Source organism: Temnothorax curvispinosus, unplaced genomic scaffold, assembly GCF_003070985.1.
Source record: "Temnothorax curvispinosus isolate PA1 unplaced genomic scaffold, ASM307098v1 QBEX01015766.1, whole genome shotgun sequence".
NCBI lineage: Eukaryota > Metazoa > Arthropoda > Insecta > Hymenoptera > Formicidae > Temnothorax > Temnothorax curvispinosus.
The window spans coordinates 707,199-726,897 of record NW_020225546.1 but is presented as its reverse complement, the minus strand read 5'-3'; the positions used below and the strand labels follow the sequence as shown (position 1 = coordinate 726,897).

Below are 19,699 nucleotides of genomic sequence, written 5' to 3'. Positions count from 1 at the left end.
ATTTTAAAAATAATGAAACAAATACATCAATGTAATTAGCTAATTTAAGTACATCCATAGTTCGCTGACAAAAGCAATTCTAATAAATTCGAGAGATCTCTGGTTCACACAAAACACTTTGACTGTAGAGCACAAATTTCGTATATGTGTGCAATTTGTCTATATATGCATATATATATAAAGGCATCTCGTTCGAAAATCTCATATATATATCGATTCTCGTATCGTGACCGCGACGACATCTCCACATCTCGGCGTCCGCCAGTTTGTGTTCATCATGGCTTCGACGGGTTAGTAATCGTCGCGGGATCGCCGCTTAATTTTACGTCTTGATTTGTTTACCGCGTGGCGACGGCGGCACGTGCCGCGGACGAGAGATCGCTCGTTTCGCGCCTCGCGTGTCCGCGGCTTTTCGTCGTGCCAGCACGACCAAACTCTCACAATTCTCGCGCTCGTTCAGCCTGGCTCTGGCTCTGCCCGTTGCTGGCTGTTTACGGTTTACACGCGTCGCGAACGCCCGCGGATCGTGCCCGCGTGACATTGACGACTCCTCTTTCGTTTTCAGAGTCTCTGGTGTGCGACACTCTCGACCTGAGCGGCCAGGGCCTCAAGAAGCTCAGCCGGTGCCCCTCGGACGCTGATATCAGCACGTTGATCATAGACGACAATGATCTGCAGCGGCTCGAAAATCTGGAATCTTACCACAGAATTACGAAGGTAATACAGGCAGCCTCGAGTGGGAATTATCATTAATTCGTTCGTATAATCGCAAAGTTCTGTACCGGAGCGATATTTCTTAGCTCTGCGTTCAATCCCTTCGCTAAGTTATCTTCATCGATATTCCTGCGTTTAACAGTATTTAAAACTGTAAATTTTATATATATATATAGTTTCAATAGAATAGAATTATGATAATTATAGATGTAAGATTGTAGTAACAATTTGATTAAAGCATCAAAGTTGATTCAAAGTTGTTCGTATTGCGTAAAGATAGTTTGTTATGTTGAAATACATCTGTGTTCTACAGTTCTATTGCTTTCAGCTTTCGATAATCAGAAATCAACTGCTACGGATGTACGGTGTGTCGAAGTTACATAATCTTGTTACCCTCAATTTGGCGAACAATGGTATACTCACGATAGAAGGTATCAAGGACATGACCAATTTGCAGACTCTCTGTTTAGCCGGTAATAATATCAAGGTACGATATGTATGTTACTTTATGTAACACATATGTAATTGTATAATAGTAGCATATATTTCTACCATTACTGTTATATAATAATGGTATTTTACAGTCCATTGAACATTTACACACAAATACCAAATTGGAGCATCTGGATTTGTCGGAAAACAGCATCAGCCATATCTCAGATATATCTTATCTGCGAAGTTTGAAGGTACATTTATTACATTTGTTTAAAATTTTGCATAAAATTGTTTGCATAAAGTATAGCGATAATTAAATGCTTTTTCGACTAGTCGCTTTATTTGATATATTGAATTTACAATTGGTGTATTTTTTTTGTATTTTTACAAGATAAATAACATTTTAGGAACTCTTTTTACATAACAATCGCATAATAACACTGCGCCAGTGTGAGCGCTACTTGCCCACGTCCCTGGAGACGTTCACATTAGCAAATAACAACATTACTGACTTGAATGAAATGTCCCACCTGGCTAATCTAAAAAATCTGGTGAATTTCTCGATTGCTAACAATCCGTGTGTCAGCATAACTGGTAACAGTATGTATCCTTTTTGTGAGCGTATACGCGCGTTATTATACCATCTAGAAATTAGCAGACCTTTCTCGATGTTATTTTTTAATATTAATTATAGTTGCAAAGAATTTTATCGTTACTCTGATATGGTGTTAATAGTATTTCCTTTTAATTGTCATAAGCATTAATTTTTCTGCCAATTAAATATAGCTTTCACAGTTACTAGACATAAGAAAATTAGTTTACATTAATCATAGCATTGTTACAATAGCATATTATTCTTAACAAATGGTCTATAGCGGGTTTGACTATCGGCCTTTTGTTATTAATTGGTGTATGAGCTTAAAGTCGATCGACGGTTATGCGGTTGATCCTCTTGAAAGGTGGGTTTTCTCAAAAATACATTCTTAGTTAATACTGTATGAAAATTAATTCGTTGGACCTCGACGATCGAAACTGATTGGCAACACCTCACTTTGCTTAGCTTGAAAGCAGAGTGGCTGTATTCTCAGGGACGAGGTAGACAATTCCGCGTTGGTGAACACGCCTTACTTGCTCAATATCTTGCGTCTGTCTGCCCACTTTCGGGCGAGTCCTTAGAGAACGAGACGGACCGGAAACTTAGACTTATACTGAGCAAAGCTCAACATCACCAACAGCAGTTGAATCAACAGAGCGATACCGGGAGCGTGCACAGCTTGAGTAGCGTGGCAATGAGTCCTTCCCCAGCCGCTAGACGTAGACTTAGCCAAAACAGGACAAATTCTCCCAGACGACCTAGTGAGTTCAATAAATCCATCCATTTTTTGCGTAGTGCCATAAAGACTGTGGAATGAATTCATTTTTCGACGATTCTTAGAACTAGGTTTTACTCATAATTGCGACAAGTGGTTTAGTAGTGATTTAGATTGTCCAGTTCTTCTGTCGAGTTCTTCAATACATACATCCTAGTTATGATCTGTTTTCTCTAGTGCCAATGTTGACATACTATGAAGATAAATACTTACAATCACCAAAATTTTATGAAGCAAAATACTGTGTCTGCCATATTCCTTGTCCAGGTATCCAAGGCCATATTGAGGATTTATCATATATTGAATAAAATCACATAGTAGGAATGTGCAAGAATCTAAAGACAATTTTATTTATTTTTTTAAATCATGCTAAATAAAATTATATATTTTAGTTAATAAAGTTATATTATTATTCACACACATAACAACGTAAATTAAATTGAGAGGAAGAACGAGTAGGACTTATTTATATATATATAATTTATTGCATTAAATATGTATAAATATTCTTATGTTAAATTTTTTTATATATTCTCACTTTTAATAAATATTACTCAATTACTCATAACATCATTAAAATATAAAGGAATCATCTAGTTCGGATTCATGCACATCCTGTACTCTAGCTCTCTTGATGCATAGTACTTTCTAAAGCAATTGCTTCTTTAGGCTTATAGTGCGAACGACCATTGGCCGATGAAAGCAGTTAAAATATCAACACTGAGGCGCTATTCTTAGAAGATTTCATTAGCATATTAGCGTAGGACGATTGGAAAGACTTGATCTTTTTTTGAATAGTATTTAACTTCGATTAGTAGACTATATATTGTTTGCATGCTTTTCCTAGCAATGCTAGCGGAAAGAAATTTCCCAAACACAAATGGATATAAATGATATAATATAATTTTGCTTATTGCATGATAAGCGTTGATTGTAGTATTAAACAATATTTTGCCAGCTTCCTCGAGGAACCCCTTGAAAATGAAATCGCCAGACCGAATGGTATCCAGCTGTCATACTGAGGCCATGGTTTCTTCATGTCATGGTTTATTGAGTGGTGATCACGAATCGACTCTGATGACCCAAAGCTTAGATCCTAATATGCTCTCTGGTACACTGAGCAACAAAACGTTAAACAATAGTTTGCAGGACATGGAAGGTAAGGCAATTATATACAACTGACTGAATCAGATTAAACGGAATCAGATCATGATAAAAGGTATTTTCGTCCAGAGACATCGAGCCCTCTGCAAGCGGCAACGAAATTAGTACCGGTGCCAGAGTCTCTGATGAGTCCAGACTTTCGTCCACCGTCTGGCCTTTCACGGATTTTACTGAAGACTCCCACGTCGAGTAAATTAAACTCTCCCTGTCAAATCACAATACCTAGTAAACCATCTATGGACGGCGATGGAAAGGCAATTCCGATCATAAACACCGTAAATCCAATGGCAAAAACGAATCTAAGTGCTGTAAAGGCGAATGCGCTTGTGAAAAGTAGTTCCGCGACAAATTGCAGCGTCGTGAGACCGAACATAGCGAAACCGATCGTGACATACGCTAACAGTAAGTGTCCACACAGCGTGAAGATAAACAATTACGTTCAGAGCAAGACCTTGCCTGCGAAGAGAAGCACGAGGAGTCCAAATTTAGCTAGAAGCATACAGCGACCGAAGAGTGCGAACGAGAGACTCAAGAGCAACTTGAACAAAGACGAGAAAGACGGCGACGCTGGAATTCAGAGCAGCGACGAGGATAGTGAGGTGTGTCAGGCGAAATTGGATGGTATTCGACATAGGGCTATCCAAAGAAGACAAGAAGACAGTAATAAAGGTAAAACGTTTAACATATTTTGAAATATCAGGCGCAAGTATTAATGAACACTCTGTATTTAATGGATATTTTCTTGCAGATCAAGATCAGACAGAAAAGGCTGCTATCTGTATTCAAAGAATGTGGCGAGGCTATCATACAAGGAATCTTAATAGAACAGCTACTAGTATATTAAAAACGATCGACATGTTAAGAACAAATAAGTACATCCAGTAAGATTTCCTCTTTCTCATGCGTAATATTTTATTTATAGAATAAGACGTATACACATACAAAATATTTTACAGGAAACTGTCGACAGACATGGAAGCTACGAGAACCGCTCTCGAAAGCGAGCACAAGTTACAGTTATTGCAGATGCAAGCGATCAATGCATTGTGGAAAAAAGTGGTCAGTCTGCAACCGGGCGGCAATCGAGAAAACACCTTCAGTGATACGGACAATGCTCTGCAACCAAATGCTGACGTAGTCAATAATCTCGCGCAAACATGCAATCTGCTCCATACCCAGGTAAGTTTTCAAAAAAGATTTTCACATCTTGCCAAAGAAAATGTAAAATTTTTCCAATATCTTACTTTTTTTTGTTTGTTTTTCATCAGGTCCAACAGTTGCAAGACTCAATGACCGAGATAAAGCGTTGCATGTCCAGCATGAAGCCGAAACCCGCTCTCGTCGATAATGGCGTTGCTACTCAAACAGAGATATCTGCCGTGCATACACCGGCAGGCGAAGAGAACACGTTTCCCTATGGACGTCCTAATAGACCGCAAAGTCTGCCGATACATCAAACGATACACGAGGGAATCGAGAACAAAAGTTTTGCGTCAAATTTGGTGGACAGCGTGCTGAAGAAAGTGTCGCACTCCACCGACACAACGGATGACGAGGTCAATACAGATATCTTGAATTCCAACGAAAATCCTGAGGTGTTAAACTCGAACGAGAATCCCGAGATGTTCAAGAGTTGCGAGGAGATAATAGAATCCGACCTCAAGCAAGCGGTTGAGAATGAGACGGTGAACGACTACGAAAATATAATCGAGAACGCGGCGATAGACGGTGAGGTATGCGAGGAAACATTGTGTAAGGAGTTGCATAATTTGATTGAAACGGAAAATGGAGCAGACGCTTACGGAAACCGCGACGATAACGCGGTTAATGGGGACGACAAGGAAGTCTGCTAGATTTGACTTTGTTGAATCAAATTTCCGCACCATATGCCTTGTGAATGACGCAATGATGGTAAAACGGTACGTGCGAAGCGAAGGAAAGCGAACGTCTAAAAAATGCTCACTGTAAATAACAAAAGCTAATTGTATTCGTAACAATATTATAAAATGGAATTTAATTTTAATCGTGAACCGTTTTACTACAAAAGAAAAAGAGAGATACTTTGAACACGAACAACAAGCTGCCATTCTGACCGAATAAAGTATCTATGTAGTTTAAGTAAAACAGATAGATAAGAACAGTGCAGTATAAATTATATCAATGACTATAAAACGTTTGTCAGCTTGTGCAACTTTCGGTTTAGATTATAAAGTATATTCTGTGAAACATTCGCATTGCATATTTGCGTATTGTCGTAAAGAATTTCAGAAATTTTCCGTCCGATTTTTGACGGTAGTATATACAATCGCATAAAACATATAGTAAATATTTTATCAGACTGGCCATTAGAGTTTCCAAACATTCCATTAATTTTATCTGTAACTAACTCTCTTACCTCAATAGAATAGTTTTACATTCTCCCAGGAAGTTATATTTAACATTTTAAGAAACAAGTTTTTTTTATTAAAACACCTCTCTGCACCAAATATATATTTATTATCAATTAAGTATATCTCTACTTTATAAGTTTCTAGCTCTTATAAGTAAACTTTGGTATTTAATTTATTTATTTATTCGTCTACATATAAAGAAGCGTTACTTTTAAAATAGTAGATATATTGAAGTATTGAGAAAGAATAGCAAAAATATGATTGAATCTAGTCAATATAGAGTAGCTTTTACATTTAGATACAATGTAGATATTCCAGAATTGTTAAATAGATACTACTCAACGTTATGAGGTAAAACGTTCATTTCAACCTATTACATCGTTAAACAGCATGATTGAAGATGAAAATGTAACTGCTTTTCTGTAACTATCAATTTCATGATTATTTATGTGCGATAAATAATTGTTGATTGAACAATTTAATATTCTGCGAACTACGCACACGCGAGCTTAATAAATTAATACTGTACATCAGCTGCAGCGTATTATTCTATTTACAATTGAATCTCTGTATCATTATTCTTAGTCATTTTCCCTCTTACACTATGCGTACTTCAAATTTGCTACGTTATCATGTATGCACAGAATTAAAATGTTTGCGTGATAATTCTAAATCAATTTGAAGTAAGAATAAAAAACAGAGATACAACTGATGAAATTTTGCTCATTTTGAGGTACTCTCGAAAATTTATCTTATTAGTTAGGAAAATATATTTCAATAAGGAGTAATATGAGTTAAATACGATTCACTTTTTGCTCTCCCGAAACAAGTTGTTTTATTTCTTATACGTTATGTTTTAATATCGAGAACCATTAAAATTCGAATTCATAACTTATCTCAATTTCTTGATATCGCCAAAGTTATCGCAATATATTTTAGGCATAACTAAATCCAACTAGTCTTACAAAAATTGTAAAAATTACGCGAAACTTCGAGGTTGATTTTTAAGTACAGATTTTTTAATATAAAATTCTTTTACATATTTCTATATTGAAATGTTTATCAATGATAAATTTTCGGGTGTCTGAAGTTAATATTTTTAGAGTATCTATTATAAAAAAAAATTTGTTTTACACATGTATGGATAAAATAGAAGGATGTGCTTAGCTTAAATTTATATTTTTGTGATTCTTCGAAACATATACGACCAAATAATTTCCTAATAATAACAAGTTGGACAGACTTAATCGTGAAATAAGAATATAGAAACGTAATTGTAATGCATTGCATTTATTTCATATTTCCTAATTTATAAATTATAAACAAAATAGTATACTCTTTCTTACGATTACGCATTATTTACATCGCATTTTAAATTGATATCTAATTGTCTTAAAAAAATATATACACAGCCAGAGTTAAATATACATATTATTGCCTGAATATTAAACGTTCATAATTTTTTTGGCCATTTTTATTGCGTTTTTAATAAAAACATATTTAAAAAAACATAAAAATTACAGATAATTGATTCTGTTTGTATATTTAAGTACTATGACATATTATGCACTGTTATATAACACATCTGAATATTAATTTTAGAATTTATTTAAATTGAACATATTGATTTATTTAGAAATAAAAACATGAAATAATTTGTTTAAAAATTTGTTTCTTTTCCACGTGATTCCTGCATTAATAAGAAGAACGATTCGGAATTTTCTGATCAATCTCATTAGCCATTGGAGTTCCATAAAACGGTAAATTGATTCAATTTAATTTACATTACTTATATCATCGTTATAAAGTTTACATAATTTTATCATCTAAAAAATAAAAATGTAAAAATTTATATCAAAATTGTAAATGAAAAGCATATTTAATGAAACATTTTCTGATACGTTGTTTTTTCTAATTTTGAATAAGATTTTTCCATTTTTTTTACTTTGTCTATTTGCAGTTCGATAACCCTGTCGGGACACATTTTAAACACCTGATGGAGATCATCTAATCCTAATTTATATTCTTTCAAGGAAGTATAAGCTTGTCCTCTTCGAAATAGCGCTTTACTATTCATATTATCCGTTTCCAGAACCTGAATTAAATAACATGCTAAAACATAATGCAATACTTGTGATTTTCTCACAGGATCCATTTACTTACCTCATTACATAGATCTATGGCTTTACGATACTCTTCCTGCTTTAAATATACAGCAGCTAAATTAAGTAACAAAGTTAATCTAAGATCCGCCAGTGAGGCATAAAATGTATCTGCCATGTTTTGGTGTTTGCTCATCCAGAGATAATATCGTAATGCTTTCTTATACTTTCTACCAGCGTCCACAAATTTCTGCTGTGTGAAATAAGCATTTCCAGAATTTTTTATCTTTTGTATTACCGCCTCCATGAATTGGTGCTAAAAAAATGAACGTATCCAAATTAGAGTACAATTTCGCATATCAACACCTAATAATTTTCAGGAATGATACACAAATGACAATTTACAGTGAGCCTGAAGGCATGTGACGGAAAATCCCAATCTTCCGGATACGGTGGAAAAACATCCTCAGATCCGTCGTTCTCCTCCAATCCCCAACTCTCATCGTTTCTCAATTCTCCACAATTAGATATAACGATTACCTAAACAAACCAATCGCGAAACTAAATAATTGTCACAGATTCAGGAAGCTATTTTCTTTGTGACTTGAAAGATATAGCCTTACATCAACTGGAGTATCCTCATTCGTCTGCACTTTATTGATCTCTAATACCACGCCCATTCCTTTCACGACCTTTCCAAATACAACGTTCGTGTTATCCAAATGCTTGGACTGTTGAACGGTGATGATAAACTGAGAACCGTTGGTGTTTGGCGTTCCCTCGTTCACCATGCTAAGCAGCCCAGAGTCGTCGTGCGACAACGTGAAGTTCTCGTCATCGAAGTAAGGACCGTAAATACTCTCTCCTACGCTAGTGCCGTCAAAATTGACAATATCACCACCCTGGATCTTGAACTGGGAAACGACTGTAGCAGTATAATAATACATATGTATGCTATTTAATTTTTATCTTTGCATCTTTTCGCAGAAAAAAGTGTCAAGCGTCGATACCCTTGCGTAGATGTCTAAACATGCAGATCGCGCAGATTTCAGTGTCAAGATGCTGAATAAAATGTAGCTACTGAGGGTCTGTTTCCTATAGCTGAACTGGGGCTGCACTAGTTCAGAGTTTAATATTTTTCCTTTGAATGTGAAGTAAAAAGTAAAAAGGATAAACTCTGAACTAGTGCAGCCAGTTCAGCAAACAGATCCTAGAATTAGCGTCAAGACGCTGAAATCTGCACATTTAGACCTCAGCGCAAGGGTGCTGTGCAAGGGTGGTTTGACGCACGACGCTACCATGTAATGGCACCTTATGGGAACTTTCCAGCAAGTGACACAGGTCGACGCAAACGTTCTTTCTCTTTTCTTTTTACAATGAGTAACAAAAACAAAACGACACTTGTGTCGACTTGTGTCGCTTGCTAGAAAGCTCCCAGTTTCTGTTCATTCTCAAAAGAAATCTAAACTCTATTCAGTCTTAAAAGAAAAAAAATCTAGATTTCAACAGGTACTGGTGGCTGCGACGATGCAAAATTGTATCACAACATGTGTGCATAACAACTGAATCTCTATTCATCCTCAGAAGAATTCCAATTACGTCGCAACTTCAACAAAATAAACAGTGATATATACCGAAGGTAAAAATTTAGAACATGCGCTTCTATCGTGACAGAGAATCATCACTGACGCAGGGTGTTAATACAGCTGGAATGAAGATACATGGGAGCGAGAGGAATCGGACACTCGAGATAACGCTCACCTTTGTGAAAAATGGTTCCCTTGTAGTGTAACTTCGCGGCCTTCGTCCCGGCGCCCATCTCGCCGGTGCACAACGCGCGGAAATTCTCCGCGGTTCGCGGCACAATGTTCTTGAACAATTCTATAACGATTCTTCCCACTAGAAAGACAATGGAATCGTGAGCCGGTATTCGCACAATCATAACCTCGCGCGAGGACGTACCTTTCTCGGAGTTGATCACGATGTCCAGAAAAACCACGGGATTGTCCGGATTAGTGAGACGCCTTTTCTTCCCCGAGAGCTGTTCCATCTTTCCTTCCTCGTTGCGATCACCGTCACGAAAATCTTCAATCTCGCAAGTTCGAACTATGCACGACCTTCGTAGCATTCGTAGGTACGTCACCGACTCGCCTCACTCGCCGCGACCCGCGAGTCCTTTCGCTTGGGTTGCTTGCCTGCTCTCGAACAATGGGTTAATCATATTAAATGACCGTACCTCGACTCGACTAAAGACGCAACTGCAAACTGCAACGTCTGCAACTCCGGGAGTCAAGAACGTTCGGAAGTTTCGAGACGCTGAATTATGACTCATATTATTTTTACTCGCGCGTTTTATTTATAAAAGACATCAAGTAATTATATTTTAACAGTAAAACGTCTGCATTTATGTGTAACTAGCTCGTGAAAATAAGAGATTTTTCAATATAATCGAAATTCTTGTGAGGAAATAACTTTCGACGCGTTTAATAATTAAGTAATAAAGTTATATATCACAGGAACTGGAGCAGATAGATCCAAAGCAGCGTGAAAAATATAACTTTTCAAGAATGATAGAGCTTCCTGATTTGAATTCGAAAATTATGTATATTCGTCTGTTTCCACGAACGTCTTCAAGTCAACTGAAACCATGATCGTTTGATCGGTTTGGTATTGATACGCACAATGTTTAGCAATATGGATCATGCATAATTCAAACGTCCCAGATCCCAGGTGGCTAAGTGACGTCTTAATAACGTCTTAATGACGTCAATAGCGTCTTTAGACGTCATCTTTGCTACTTGGGGTATTGCCTTTTCTCCTTTCTGTTTAAATCCACAAGATTTCCGATGATTTCTTAAAATCGTCGTAAGAAACATAAAGTCCCAATAAATTTGATATATAGCGCGATTTTTTTAACATTTTCAAATAAAAGAAAAAAAATTCCATGCTTGTATAACAAAGCAAAAAATTAAAATTGCATTTACGTGAATTATTTAAGTACTATTACATTTGAATGTTGACAAAAAAATAGATTTGCACTTTAAAAAAGTTAGGTCCCACCGAGATTTGAACTCGGATCGCTGGATTCAGAGTCCAGAGTGCTAACCATTACACCATGGGACCTCTCATTTACTACCCTCTTGGACAGAATGTACTTTACCTACCGATTGTCGCAGAAGTCTCGACCTCGCTCAGCAGAAATTTCAACCCCTTTAGTGGAGACTCGAACCCCGATATTAGCAAAGACTCGAACCCCATTTACACAATTAGCAAAGATTCAAACCTCATTTAGCACGATCAAAAGTCTTCTGAAAATTGCCCAAGTATCAGGAAAACATAATCGGCGAGGAGGTTGCTCCATCTAAAATTCCAAACATTTTCCGAAATTTTCGAGAACGCTTGCGTTTCCGAGAATTTTTTCAATTTCCAAGAATTTCCTGAATTTATAAGAATTCGGGGTTTTAATTTGCGAAAATCAAGTCTTGAAAATTAACAAAGAAAAAACATAAATGGATTAAGAGATTGCTTTAGCTAAAATTCCAAGAATTTTTTAAGAATCGCCTACTTTTCTGAGAATTTTCTCAATTTCTCAGAATTTTTTTGCATTTTTAAGAATTTCCTGAATTTCTAAGAATTCGGGATTTTAAATCGTAAAAATTAAAAATCTTAAAAATCAACGAAGAGTATCAGGAGATCGGCAAGGAGATTGCAAAAGATTCCAAGAATTTTCCAAAGTTCCAAAACTTGCGATTTTTGGAAAATAAGGAGGGGAATATGAAATTCTGAATGTCTATCTCTCAGTTTTATCGTTAAAATAAGTATAACAATGAAATTTTTCACAGAATAACGTGTAATCGCATATCGTTTTATATAATAAATTTTAATACATATACGTAATATTTATTGTTTTTTATTTATATCTAAGAATTCTCTTTCGATAAGAATTCTCTATATGTATGTATATATATATATTTATATTTATATAAATTATAGTACTATATAAACAAGCGGGATATATTAATACACTTATCATATTTAGTAAGTAGTCAATCTCTATAGAAGCTTGTCTAACGCTAGAATATATTATACTATCAGAAAACTGTTGTTCATCATTTATCCGGAAATAATAACGAATCGTATATTTTGTCTCTTTACGCGATTTATTTTGACTTGTCAATTTTGCACAAATTACGATTTGACATGCGCTCCACACGTTTACGTTCTTCAGTGATCTGCATTTAAATGAACAACGCTTAAAATGAATAAGAGTATTGACTTAAAGCATTGTTCATATTATTTTGAGCAATAAAAATGTACATTTCTTTTTTTCCCATAGCCTATCACGTTATAACATTACATAAAATAGCGTTTATATGTCTTCCATATGTATGTATGTGCGAAAAAGGGACTGATTCTCTTTATCGTTCTTTTTATTCGTATTTTCATATCCGTTTCATCACGACGAATTTGGCAAATCATTTTAAAGATCCTGCTGTTTTCGTTCTGTATATAGATAGATATTACGATCTACACGATGCTCTCCCTTAAGAAAATCGATTATATATTATACAAATATGACCCCACATAGAAATGCTGTTTGCTCTAAAGCCAAGTTGAGTAAAGAAAAAAATGGTGCAGATTTAATGATTTTTTAATAGAAAAAAAGTAGACGCTCCTGTGCGCTCCCGGACAGTAGTCTCCAACCACGTTTGATGTTTAAATATTGAATGATGGCACGTACGCAAATTAGAACCCCTGGAACGTAATCGTTATATTTTACCGTGTTGTAAAATATCTCTCGATTAAGTTTCTTATTACAATTATACAAACCGAATGCCATTATCAACCACCACAGCCATGAATTCTCTCGCGAAGCAAGGTCGGTGGAGTGTTTAACAATGAGCGTCCACTTTGTCAGGGACAATCCGAAGCCGGCTAGCGCACCGTAACGAGAGGCAATAGTGTGACAGAAACACATCAGTAATAAAAATCCGATCCAGTTGAATAGGAATGCGACTACAAGAGAGACACATTAATGCAGATAATTTTCACTGTAGGGGATTATTAGATTTTGTAGAATGTAAAGGCACCCCACCAAGAAACGCTGTGAAGAACATGAAATCTGTGCCAAGCAGCCCGCTTTCTGGATCACCCTCGGCAGCTTCGGTATCTATAGCCAGTATTGTCAGAGGCTGCTGTGGTGGTCTAATATTTCCTGGCTGCAAAGGAAAGATTTTTAATCTATTAGAAAGAACACTATTTACGGTCCAGATGTTGGAAAGATTCAAAGCCCTTCAGAAATACATTTCGAATTATAGATACGTCGCGTACCATGTGTATTTGAGGCTGTGGCTCGCCCTGCAGAGTCTTTTCACGCTGAACCTCTTCGTAACTGGGTAATTTGGTGGCTACTTCGTAAGGAGGAGGTGCGGAAAAGTCTGGTTTCGGGGGTGGAATCTCTTCGCCTTCAACCTGAATAATTTTACTCAGTTAATAGTTATTCAAACCATAACGTTGTATCTATCTTACAAGGTGCAAATCCACTAGACGCTTCAAACGCTTCAGAGCATCGTTTCGTCCTGGTTTAATATTTGATAAACAACAAGGATGAACCGTTTCCAAGAGCGTTTGGAGTGACGAATAGATCGCACCTATAATATTATGTAATACTACGCTGTCATAATATATTACCATTCGGTTTGTCGTTGTAGCCAGAGCAGCAGTAGATGCTCCAGAATGGCCGAGCATGTCGACCTGCATGAAGGGCATTGCCACAGTGACCGTAGGAACTTCGTTCTGAATCGACTGATTCTGAATTTCGCCATCGGTATCCGCACCCGCTTGAGGCGGCTGTGGAACAGTAAAACAGATCTCAATAAATACATACGATTTAATATCATTTCTGCCGCCGGCAAGGGTAATTAAAGAGAAAAATTCTTGGAGTCAAAATGTACATCTTTTTCGCCAGATCAGATAACAAGATAACAATGTCGTTATCTTTTGCGTACAAGATGATGAAAAACAGCCCGACGAACAACGGAGCAGACTACGATCGCGCGAAGAAACACCGACGAAACATCGCGCGAGGCACGTCAACGTGCTGCGTGACAGCGGGAAATATTTTACGGAGGGCAAAAAAAAGGACAATGTCCGAGGAGCGCACGACGAACGCGAGACCGTTCGCCGTTCGTCGCAGGTGGACGTACCGTGTTGTGACGGGCGTTACTGTCCATTTCCGGCCAGATTTGCGCGGCGCGGCTGAGAAACGGTATCGCGAAAACTCGGCCCGGGGGACGGTGTGAGGTTGCGGGACGCGAGACGCCCTTGCCCGGAGTCTGAGACAACTGTAAAAAGGGTTCACAATCGATGTCTGACAGCTGGTAGGTCGTAATCGACGTGACTGCTGCAGGTCGTTCTAGCGCGACGTCTATGATTCTCGGACGACGGACCGTGAACTCCTTGCTCCTTTAGGCTCCGATCGCACCGGCGCGATCCGTACGAGCGATCGTTCCTTAGTGGAAAAATGTCTGAAAAATGTTCTGAAAATTCTTATTCAATTATTTTCGAAAGTAACTGAGAAATTCGACATATTTTTTTTCAGAATTTTTTATAAATCTAAAATATGAGAAATTCTTAGAAAATTTCTGAGAAAATATGAGACATTTTTCCTTCTTTCCTCTTTTCAACGTTCCCGAACATTTATTTTTCTCGCAAAATTAAATTTTTTTTTCACAGAATCCGATGTAATAAATTATGCAGTTCCCAGGGGCGAGCCTCCAAAACCTGCATATGGAATATAAATTTGGAAATTTTGGCTCGAAGGATGACGATTAGATTCCAGAATGTAAAATCTTGGGAAAAACTTGTAAATATATTACAGAAAGCGACAAAATATTACGACGTCGCGTTATTCTCCGCCGAATTTTGGCTCGCGAGGACATTTTGGAGCGCCGAACGGTGATTGGTCGACCGCAATTGCGCGTTGCGAATCGTCCCTTAGGACGGGAACTTAGCCGCCGGAAGTAGCGAGACGCGCCGAAGCGCGAGGTTAGCGATCCCAAAGCCTTCCTCGGAGTTCTTTCGTGCAGCCTCGCGGCGTTATTAATCGCGGATCGCAATCGATAACCATCTATTTCAACGCGTCGCGCGTAGAAACGTTATCTATTCGCGCGACACGGTCGCTCGCTCGACCAGCCGCGCAGGCGACGAGCGGTGGGGGAAGCTCGAAAGGGGGACGGCGCGTAGAGGGAGCCAACTGCGCTCACGTCGTCGGTGCATAAACGACGCTTCGCACGCAAGTCAGTCGCTCGCTGACGTTCGAAGGCACTGGTTGACCTGTTCTCGTCGTTCCTCGCGATGTCGGAAGTATTCAAACTGGGTGATCTAGTATGGTGCGTATTTGGAGTGTGCGCGACAACAACGCGATCGTGCCAATCTTGTGTTGACGCATAACCTAATTGTTCCCCGTATCTTTTTTTTTCTGGCTTTCAGGGCGAAGATGAAAGGATTCTCGCCGTGGCCCGGCCGGGTAAGTGGGTACCCCCCGTCCCCTCCCCTCGCCACTCTCTAAGCTCATCGCAACGCGGGCTCTCGTGCTTCTCTCTTCCCGTTAACGTCGCTCGTGTGTGCGTGCGCGCGCGCGCACGCCTGTCCTCGCTCGTATTTGGCGGTTCTCGCGTCGTTCCGCCTCGTCGACCCTCGCCGCCGGGACGAAGCGCACCAGCTGTCGACGCCACTGGCCGCCGGGCACCGCGGCGCATCGCGTCGTACACCGCGCCGGAGATCGCGCCGCGATGCGCCGCCTCCGCTATCCCTATCCCCCGCCACACCCGGACCTTCGAATTCAAATTGGCGCGCAATCCGCGGCGGGCTTATAACCTAAATCCCCCGATTGCGATCGCGAGTCCTCCCGCTCGCGCCTCGGCGAGCTCCCTCCTCCCCTCCCCCCCATCGTTCCCCGCTCTGCGCGGCGGTTTCGGAATTTCTCACGGGGGAAATCGAACGCGCCCAGTGCCGCGATCCGCTGAGTCGTCGAGACTTTAGAATTTGTCCCGCGTAATCCGTCTCCCCGTTTCCGATTGGCGGAAACGCGCGTGACGTCAGCGGCATGCCGGGCGAGCGGCCGCGATTACGCCTCAACGCTCCGAGATTGTCACCGACGCATTTTCCGACGTTCGAAGCGAGATAGGTCGGTATTTATGGTTAATTTTTATATTCAAGATCGTCTTAAAAACGATGAAATACCGTACGGTTTTTCACCGGTCGGACGATGTCTTGAGATCGTAATCCGATTTAAAACGATCTTGAATAAAAGATCGGATTAAATGAATACCGCATACCATAGACATGTATTCAATCTTGCGAGAGAAGAAGGGGGAGGAATAGAGTAGGAAATGTGGATAGCTCGTAGTTCCTTCAAGTGCGTTTACGCGGCAACCGCCGGCAGGGCCGTACGAAGATCTCGGGGACCGAGGGTGATTTACGAATACGACCTCAGCTCGAAAAATTTCGTCCTAGTATGAAAGAGAAGAACGTAATTATAAAACGTGTACAGACGACGAATTATTGAACAAAAATGTTATTTGATGAAATTTATTTTTAATGTGTATTTTTCTGCATTTTTTAAATCATAAAAAAGTTTACAGTTGACGATTTGTAAATGAGATAATTGTGTCGCATGTAAAATACTTTGTTAATATCATCTTCTGGCAAACATCTGCTTTTTATTTTGTTTGATATTATTGTTGATGAAATTGCTTTCCAACTGGATTGTAAATTAAATTAGAATTCGAGATGTACATGAGAAAATAAATGTTGCAATTATTCTTGTTAGTGCTGTATAGGCTATATATATTAATTTTATATAATGGCATGCAAAGGTGTCGGTTCCTTCAAAGGACTTGAAGAAGCCTGCGAACACTAAAAAGGGGCCAGTACAGTGTATCTTCTTCTTTGGGACAAACAACTAGTAAGTTCTACTTATAGATCGTTTATCTTATTTATGGAACGTTACTATGATTTATGATCCTCGACAATATCTTCCTTTTGTAGCGCATGGATAGAGGAATCCAACATTAAACCCTATCAGGAGTATAAGGATACTTTAGTGAAATCTAGCAAATCTGGCGCGTTCAAAGATGCAGTGGAAGCTATAGAAGAATTTATCGCCAAAGGAGAGGTAAACAAGATTTTCATGTCTTTGATAACTATCTATGCTTAATGTATCTGTGGATACATTAAGATAATTTAGATAATTTAATATAATATTAATAAAGTAGTAGTTATATTGAAATAATATTTTAACAACTATATTATCTAAAAATTAGTGACACTTTTTATGTCTATATAGGACTGATCTAAAAAATGAAAGCTAAATATAAAATAAAAAATAAAGTCCATATTTTGTTATTGAGTTAGACATTGATTACATTGAAAATGATTAAATCTTCTGTATTGATGCATCAGGTATTCGAGGATGGCTTGGATCCGGATTCCTTGTTCGACAGACTTAAAGAAGAGCCTGTACCCGAGAAGAAATCTGTGGTCAAAACGCCGAAGCCGCGTAAGGTTAGCAGCGAATCTATCTTCCATTTTTCAGCAGCAACTGTTAAAAATATTTTTTAATTGCGTTTTATATTATACATGCAAACTGAGAAACTGTTGCTACAGGAGGCTACTACGAAAACCACCAAGCGTCTAAGCGACAGCGGTACGGGTGATCGTCGACCGGCTAAAAAGCAGCGTAGGGAATCAAGTACCAGCAATAGCAACAGAGTGGGCAGTGTCAGTCCTACTCTGAATCATTCTACTCCGGCTAGAAAAACGGGCTCACTTCTAAACAGACCGGCAAATATCGCCAGACCTGTAAGTAATCTTTTTCATTGGTCTAAAAGATTTATTTACCCTGTCTTGGTTATTATTAACACGATTAAGGTCTAGCTGATAGACAATAAATGATCATTTAATGATGACATTATTAGGCGACGTAAACCTGATTTCAATATTGAAATATAGGTTCCCAAAAGGGAACGGGTTACCATCTTGTACCATCGCCTCCTTCATTTACAATCCTTAATTTTTCAACCTGTTATAAAATCAAACTCGGGATCAACTATAAGTCGATCGCTAATAACACACAAAAACATGTGTCACTCTACCTAATCTCTATATTAAGTGCACAATATTTTGATACACATAAAAAATACAAGTTTGTTCCTGAACATTTGGAGTTCTATATCACGCATTTAGCGCTAAAATGTAAAACCCTTTGAGCTCAAGTTTCGTTCATTTAATATTCGTGCACATTATGTTACCATAAGATCAAGAATCAAGTTAGTACACACGCGCGAAATGTCTACACACTCACACAGACACAGACACGTACACGAGGACGCTGCACCTCAGTACCGTAGTTAGGCATATGACGATCCCGTTACCACCTGTTGGTTCCATAATCTTGGGGTAAACCTTAGCATTAATGTGAAATATTAAAAAAATTACAATTATAAGAATGTCTTAAAAAATCTGAAGAATTAACATTTTATTTTGTATTTAAATGAACACTATCGGAATTATGTTTAATTATTTCTCAGAACAGGATTTATCTATAGGCGCAATCTGCGAACCGCAAACATTCAAGGATCCATCTAATTCTTCTTAATACTTTTTAACACTTTTAAAGATGCATCTAATTTTTTTTAGTACCCTTTGATACTTTCAAAAATCTATCTAATTTTTTTTAAATATTTTTTGATACGGTCAAGAATCCATCTAATTCGTTTTAATGCCTTTCTAAAGTATTTCTAATTTGAGAAATTTTTGCTGTTATCTTATTAATATATTATTTATTTATTTATTAATATTTTTATTATATTTATTATGCTTTTGTTCACCTAAATCCACTATAAAATAAAAATAAGGTAAATTTTATGCATGTCAGAATTTTATCTGGAAAGAAAGATTCTTTTTTAAATATTTACAGCTTAATAGTTGATACTTTAATTATACTTAATATTTTGGACATCCAATTTTGGGACATCCTTTATGTAGGATATTTTAAAAAGATATTGCAGATATTCTTTTAATTGCAGATTTTCCTTTAAAACGTAGATATATTTATTCATCGAAATTTTTAAAAATTTTATTTTTAATAATTTTTTATTTTTAGTGCAAATATTCTATATAATAACATTAAAGAATCTAATAAAAATTATATTAAAATAAATTCTATTAAAATGAATAAATTCTATTAAATCATTTTAATCATTTAATCAAAAAAATTAGTAACAAAATCTTATTGTGATTTTAGTTGCATTTTAAATTCATATTTAAAATGCAACTAAAATCACAATAAGATTTTGTTACTAATTTTTTTGCTAGAAATTAATAAAAATAATTATATTAATTTTTTGAAGTTAGTTTGTTATAAAATCAAGAAATTAAATTTTTTTTATCTCTGATAGATTACACTAATCATTATAGTTTTAGTTCAACTTACCTACAATCTATCGACAATTTGAAGATT

General features: G+C 37.5%; 4 protein-coding genes and 1 non-coding gene across 7 annotated transcripts in view; 2 read left to right on the top strand and 3 right to left on the bottom strand.

Annotated features, from left to right (window-relative positions):
• Positions 1-187: 187 nt before the first annotated feature.
• Positions 188-6,606, top strand: LOC112466043 (centrosomal protein of 97 kDa). Its single transcript, XM_025033923.1, has 12 exons — positions 188-290; positions 566-717; positions 1,043-1,201; positions 1,299-1,400; positions 1,557-1,753; positions 2,025-2,108; positions 2,210-2,505; positions 3,478-3,678; positions 3,753-4,352; positions 4,432-4,564; positions 4,640-4,862; positions 4,952-6,606. The coding sequence occupies exons 1-12, from the start codon at positions 278-280 to the stop codon at positions 5,534-5,536; spliced, it is 2,745 nt and encodes a 914-aa protein (XP_024889691.1). The 5' UTR covers positions 188-277; the 3' UTR covers positions 5,537-6,606.
• Positions 6,607-7,526: 920 nt separating this feature from the next.
• Positions 7,527-10,807, bottom strand: LOC112466041 (peptidyl-prolyl cis-trans isomerase D). Of its 3 annotated transcripts, none has more exons than XM_025033921.1 (7): positions 10,138-10,666; positions 9,937-10,074; positions 8,799-9,100; positions 8,581-8,715; positions 8,237-8,491; positions 8,019-8,168; positions 7,527-7,899 (listed from the first exon to the last, which is right to left on the bottom strand). In XM_025033921.1, exons 1-7 carry the CDS (start codon positions 10,301-10,303, stop codon positions 7,849-7,851), a joined length of 1,197 nt encoding a protein of 398 aa, XP_024889689.1. In that variant the 5' UTR covers positions 10,304-10,666; the 3' UTR covers positions 7,527-7,848. The 3 variants fall into 3 exon arrangements, with proteins under 3 accessions (XP_024889689.1, XP_024889688.1, XP_024889687.1); XM_025033920.1 differs by lacking the exon at positions 7,527-7,899 and adding an exon at positions 10,690-10,807 and having other exon boundaries at positions 7,949-8,168; positions 10,138-10,370; XM_025033919.1 differs by lacking the exon at positions 7,527-7,899 and having other exon boundaries at positions 7,949-8,168.
• Positions 10,808-11,226: 419 nt separating this feature from the next.
• Trnaq-cug lies at positions 11,227-11,298 on the bottom strand. Its single transcript has one exon. It is a non-coding gene; the product is annotated as a tRNA-Gln (tRNA).
• A 771-nt stretch (positions 11,299-12,069) lies between these two features.
• On the bottom strand, positions 12,070-14,590 carry LOC112466011 (NEDD4 family-interacting protein 1-like). Its single transcript, XM_025033852.1, has 6 exons — positions 14,382-14,590; positions 13,867-14,025; positions 13,507-13,647; positions 13,271-13,394; positions 13,006-13,191; positions 12,070-12,930 (listed from the first exon to the last, which is right to left on the bottom strand). The coding sequence occupies exons 1-6, from the start codon at positions 14,406-14,408 to the stop codon at positions 12,827-12,829; spliced, it is 741 nt and encodes a 246-aa protein (XP_024889620.1). The 5' UTR covers positions 14,409-14,590; the 3' UTR covers positions 12,070-12,826.
• Positions 14,591-15,457: 867 nt separating this feature from the next.
• LOC112466032 (putative oxidoreductase GLYR1 homolog) overlaps positions 15,458-19,699 on the top strand; it is a 5,139-nt gene continuing 897 nt past the window's right edge. The window contains exons 1-6 of the mRNA XM_025033894.1: positions 15,458-15,566; positions 15,667-15,703; positions 17,055-17,143; positions 17,227-17,353; positions 17,641-17,742; positions 17,845-18,039. Of these exons, the coding sequence (XP_024889662.1) occupies positions 15,532-15,566; positions 15,667-15,703; positions 17,055-17,143; positions 17,227-17,353; positions 17,641-17,742; positions 17,845-18,039 (585 nt within the window). The 5' untranslated portion in view covers positions 15,458-15,531. The remainder of the gene's footprint in view (positions 15,567-15,666; positions 15,704-17,054; positions 17,144-17,226; positions 17,354-17,640; positions 17,743-17,844; positions 18,040-19,699) is intronic.

Excerpts from the sequence above, each read along its gene's own strand:
- LOC112466041 (XM_025033920.1), bottom strand. The coding sequence starts at position 10,303 with ATGCTACGAAGGTCGTGCATAGTTCGAACTTGCGAGATTGAAGATTTT. Across the intron at positions 10,075-10,137 it reads CGTGATCAACTCCGAGAAAG|TGGGAAGAATCGTTATAGAA; the intron begins GTACGTCCTCGC and ends TTGTCTTTCTAG. Across the intron at positions 8,716-8,798 it reads ATGAGGATACTCCAGTTGAT|GTAATCGTTATATCTAATTG; the intron begins GTAAGGCTATAT and ends TGGTTTGTTTAG.
- LOC112466011 (XM_025033852.1), bottom strand. The coding sequence starts at position 14,408 with ATGGACAGTAACGCCCGTCACAACACG. Across the intron at positions 13,192-13,270 it reads GTTCTTCACAGCGTTTCTTG|TCGCATTCCTATTCAACTGG; the intron begins GTGGGGTGCCTT and ends TCTCTCTTGTAG. Across the intron at positions 12,931-13,005 it reads GTGGTTGATAATGGCATTCG|GGGTTCTAATTTGCGTACGT; the intron begins GTTTGTATAATT and ends ATTACGTTCCAG.
- LOC112466043 (XM_025033923.1), top strand. Across the intron at positions 1,401-1,556 it reads CTTATCTGCGAAGTTTGAAG|GAACTCTTTTTACATAACAA; the intron begins GTACATTTATTA and ends ATAACATTTTAG. Across the intron at positions 1,754-2,024 it reads AGCATAACTGGTAACAGTAT|CGGGTTTGACTATCGGCCTT; the intron begins GTATCCTTTTTG and ends AATGGTCTATAG.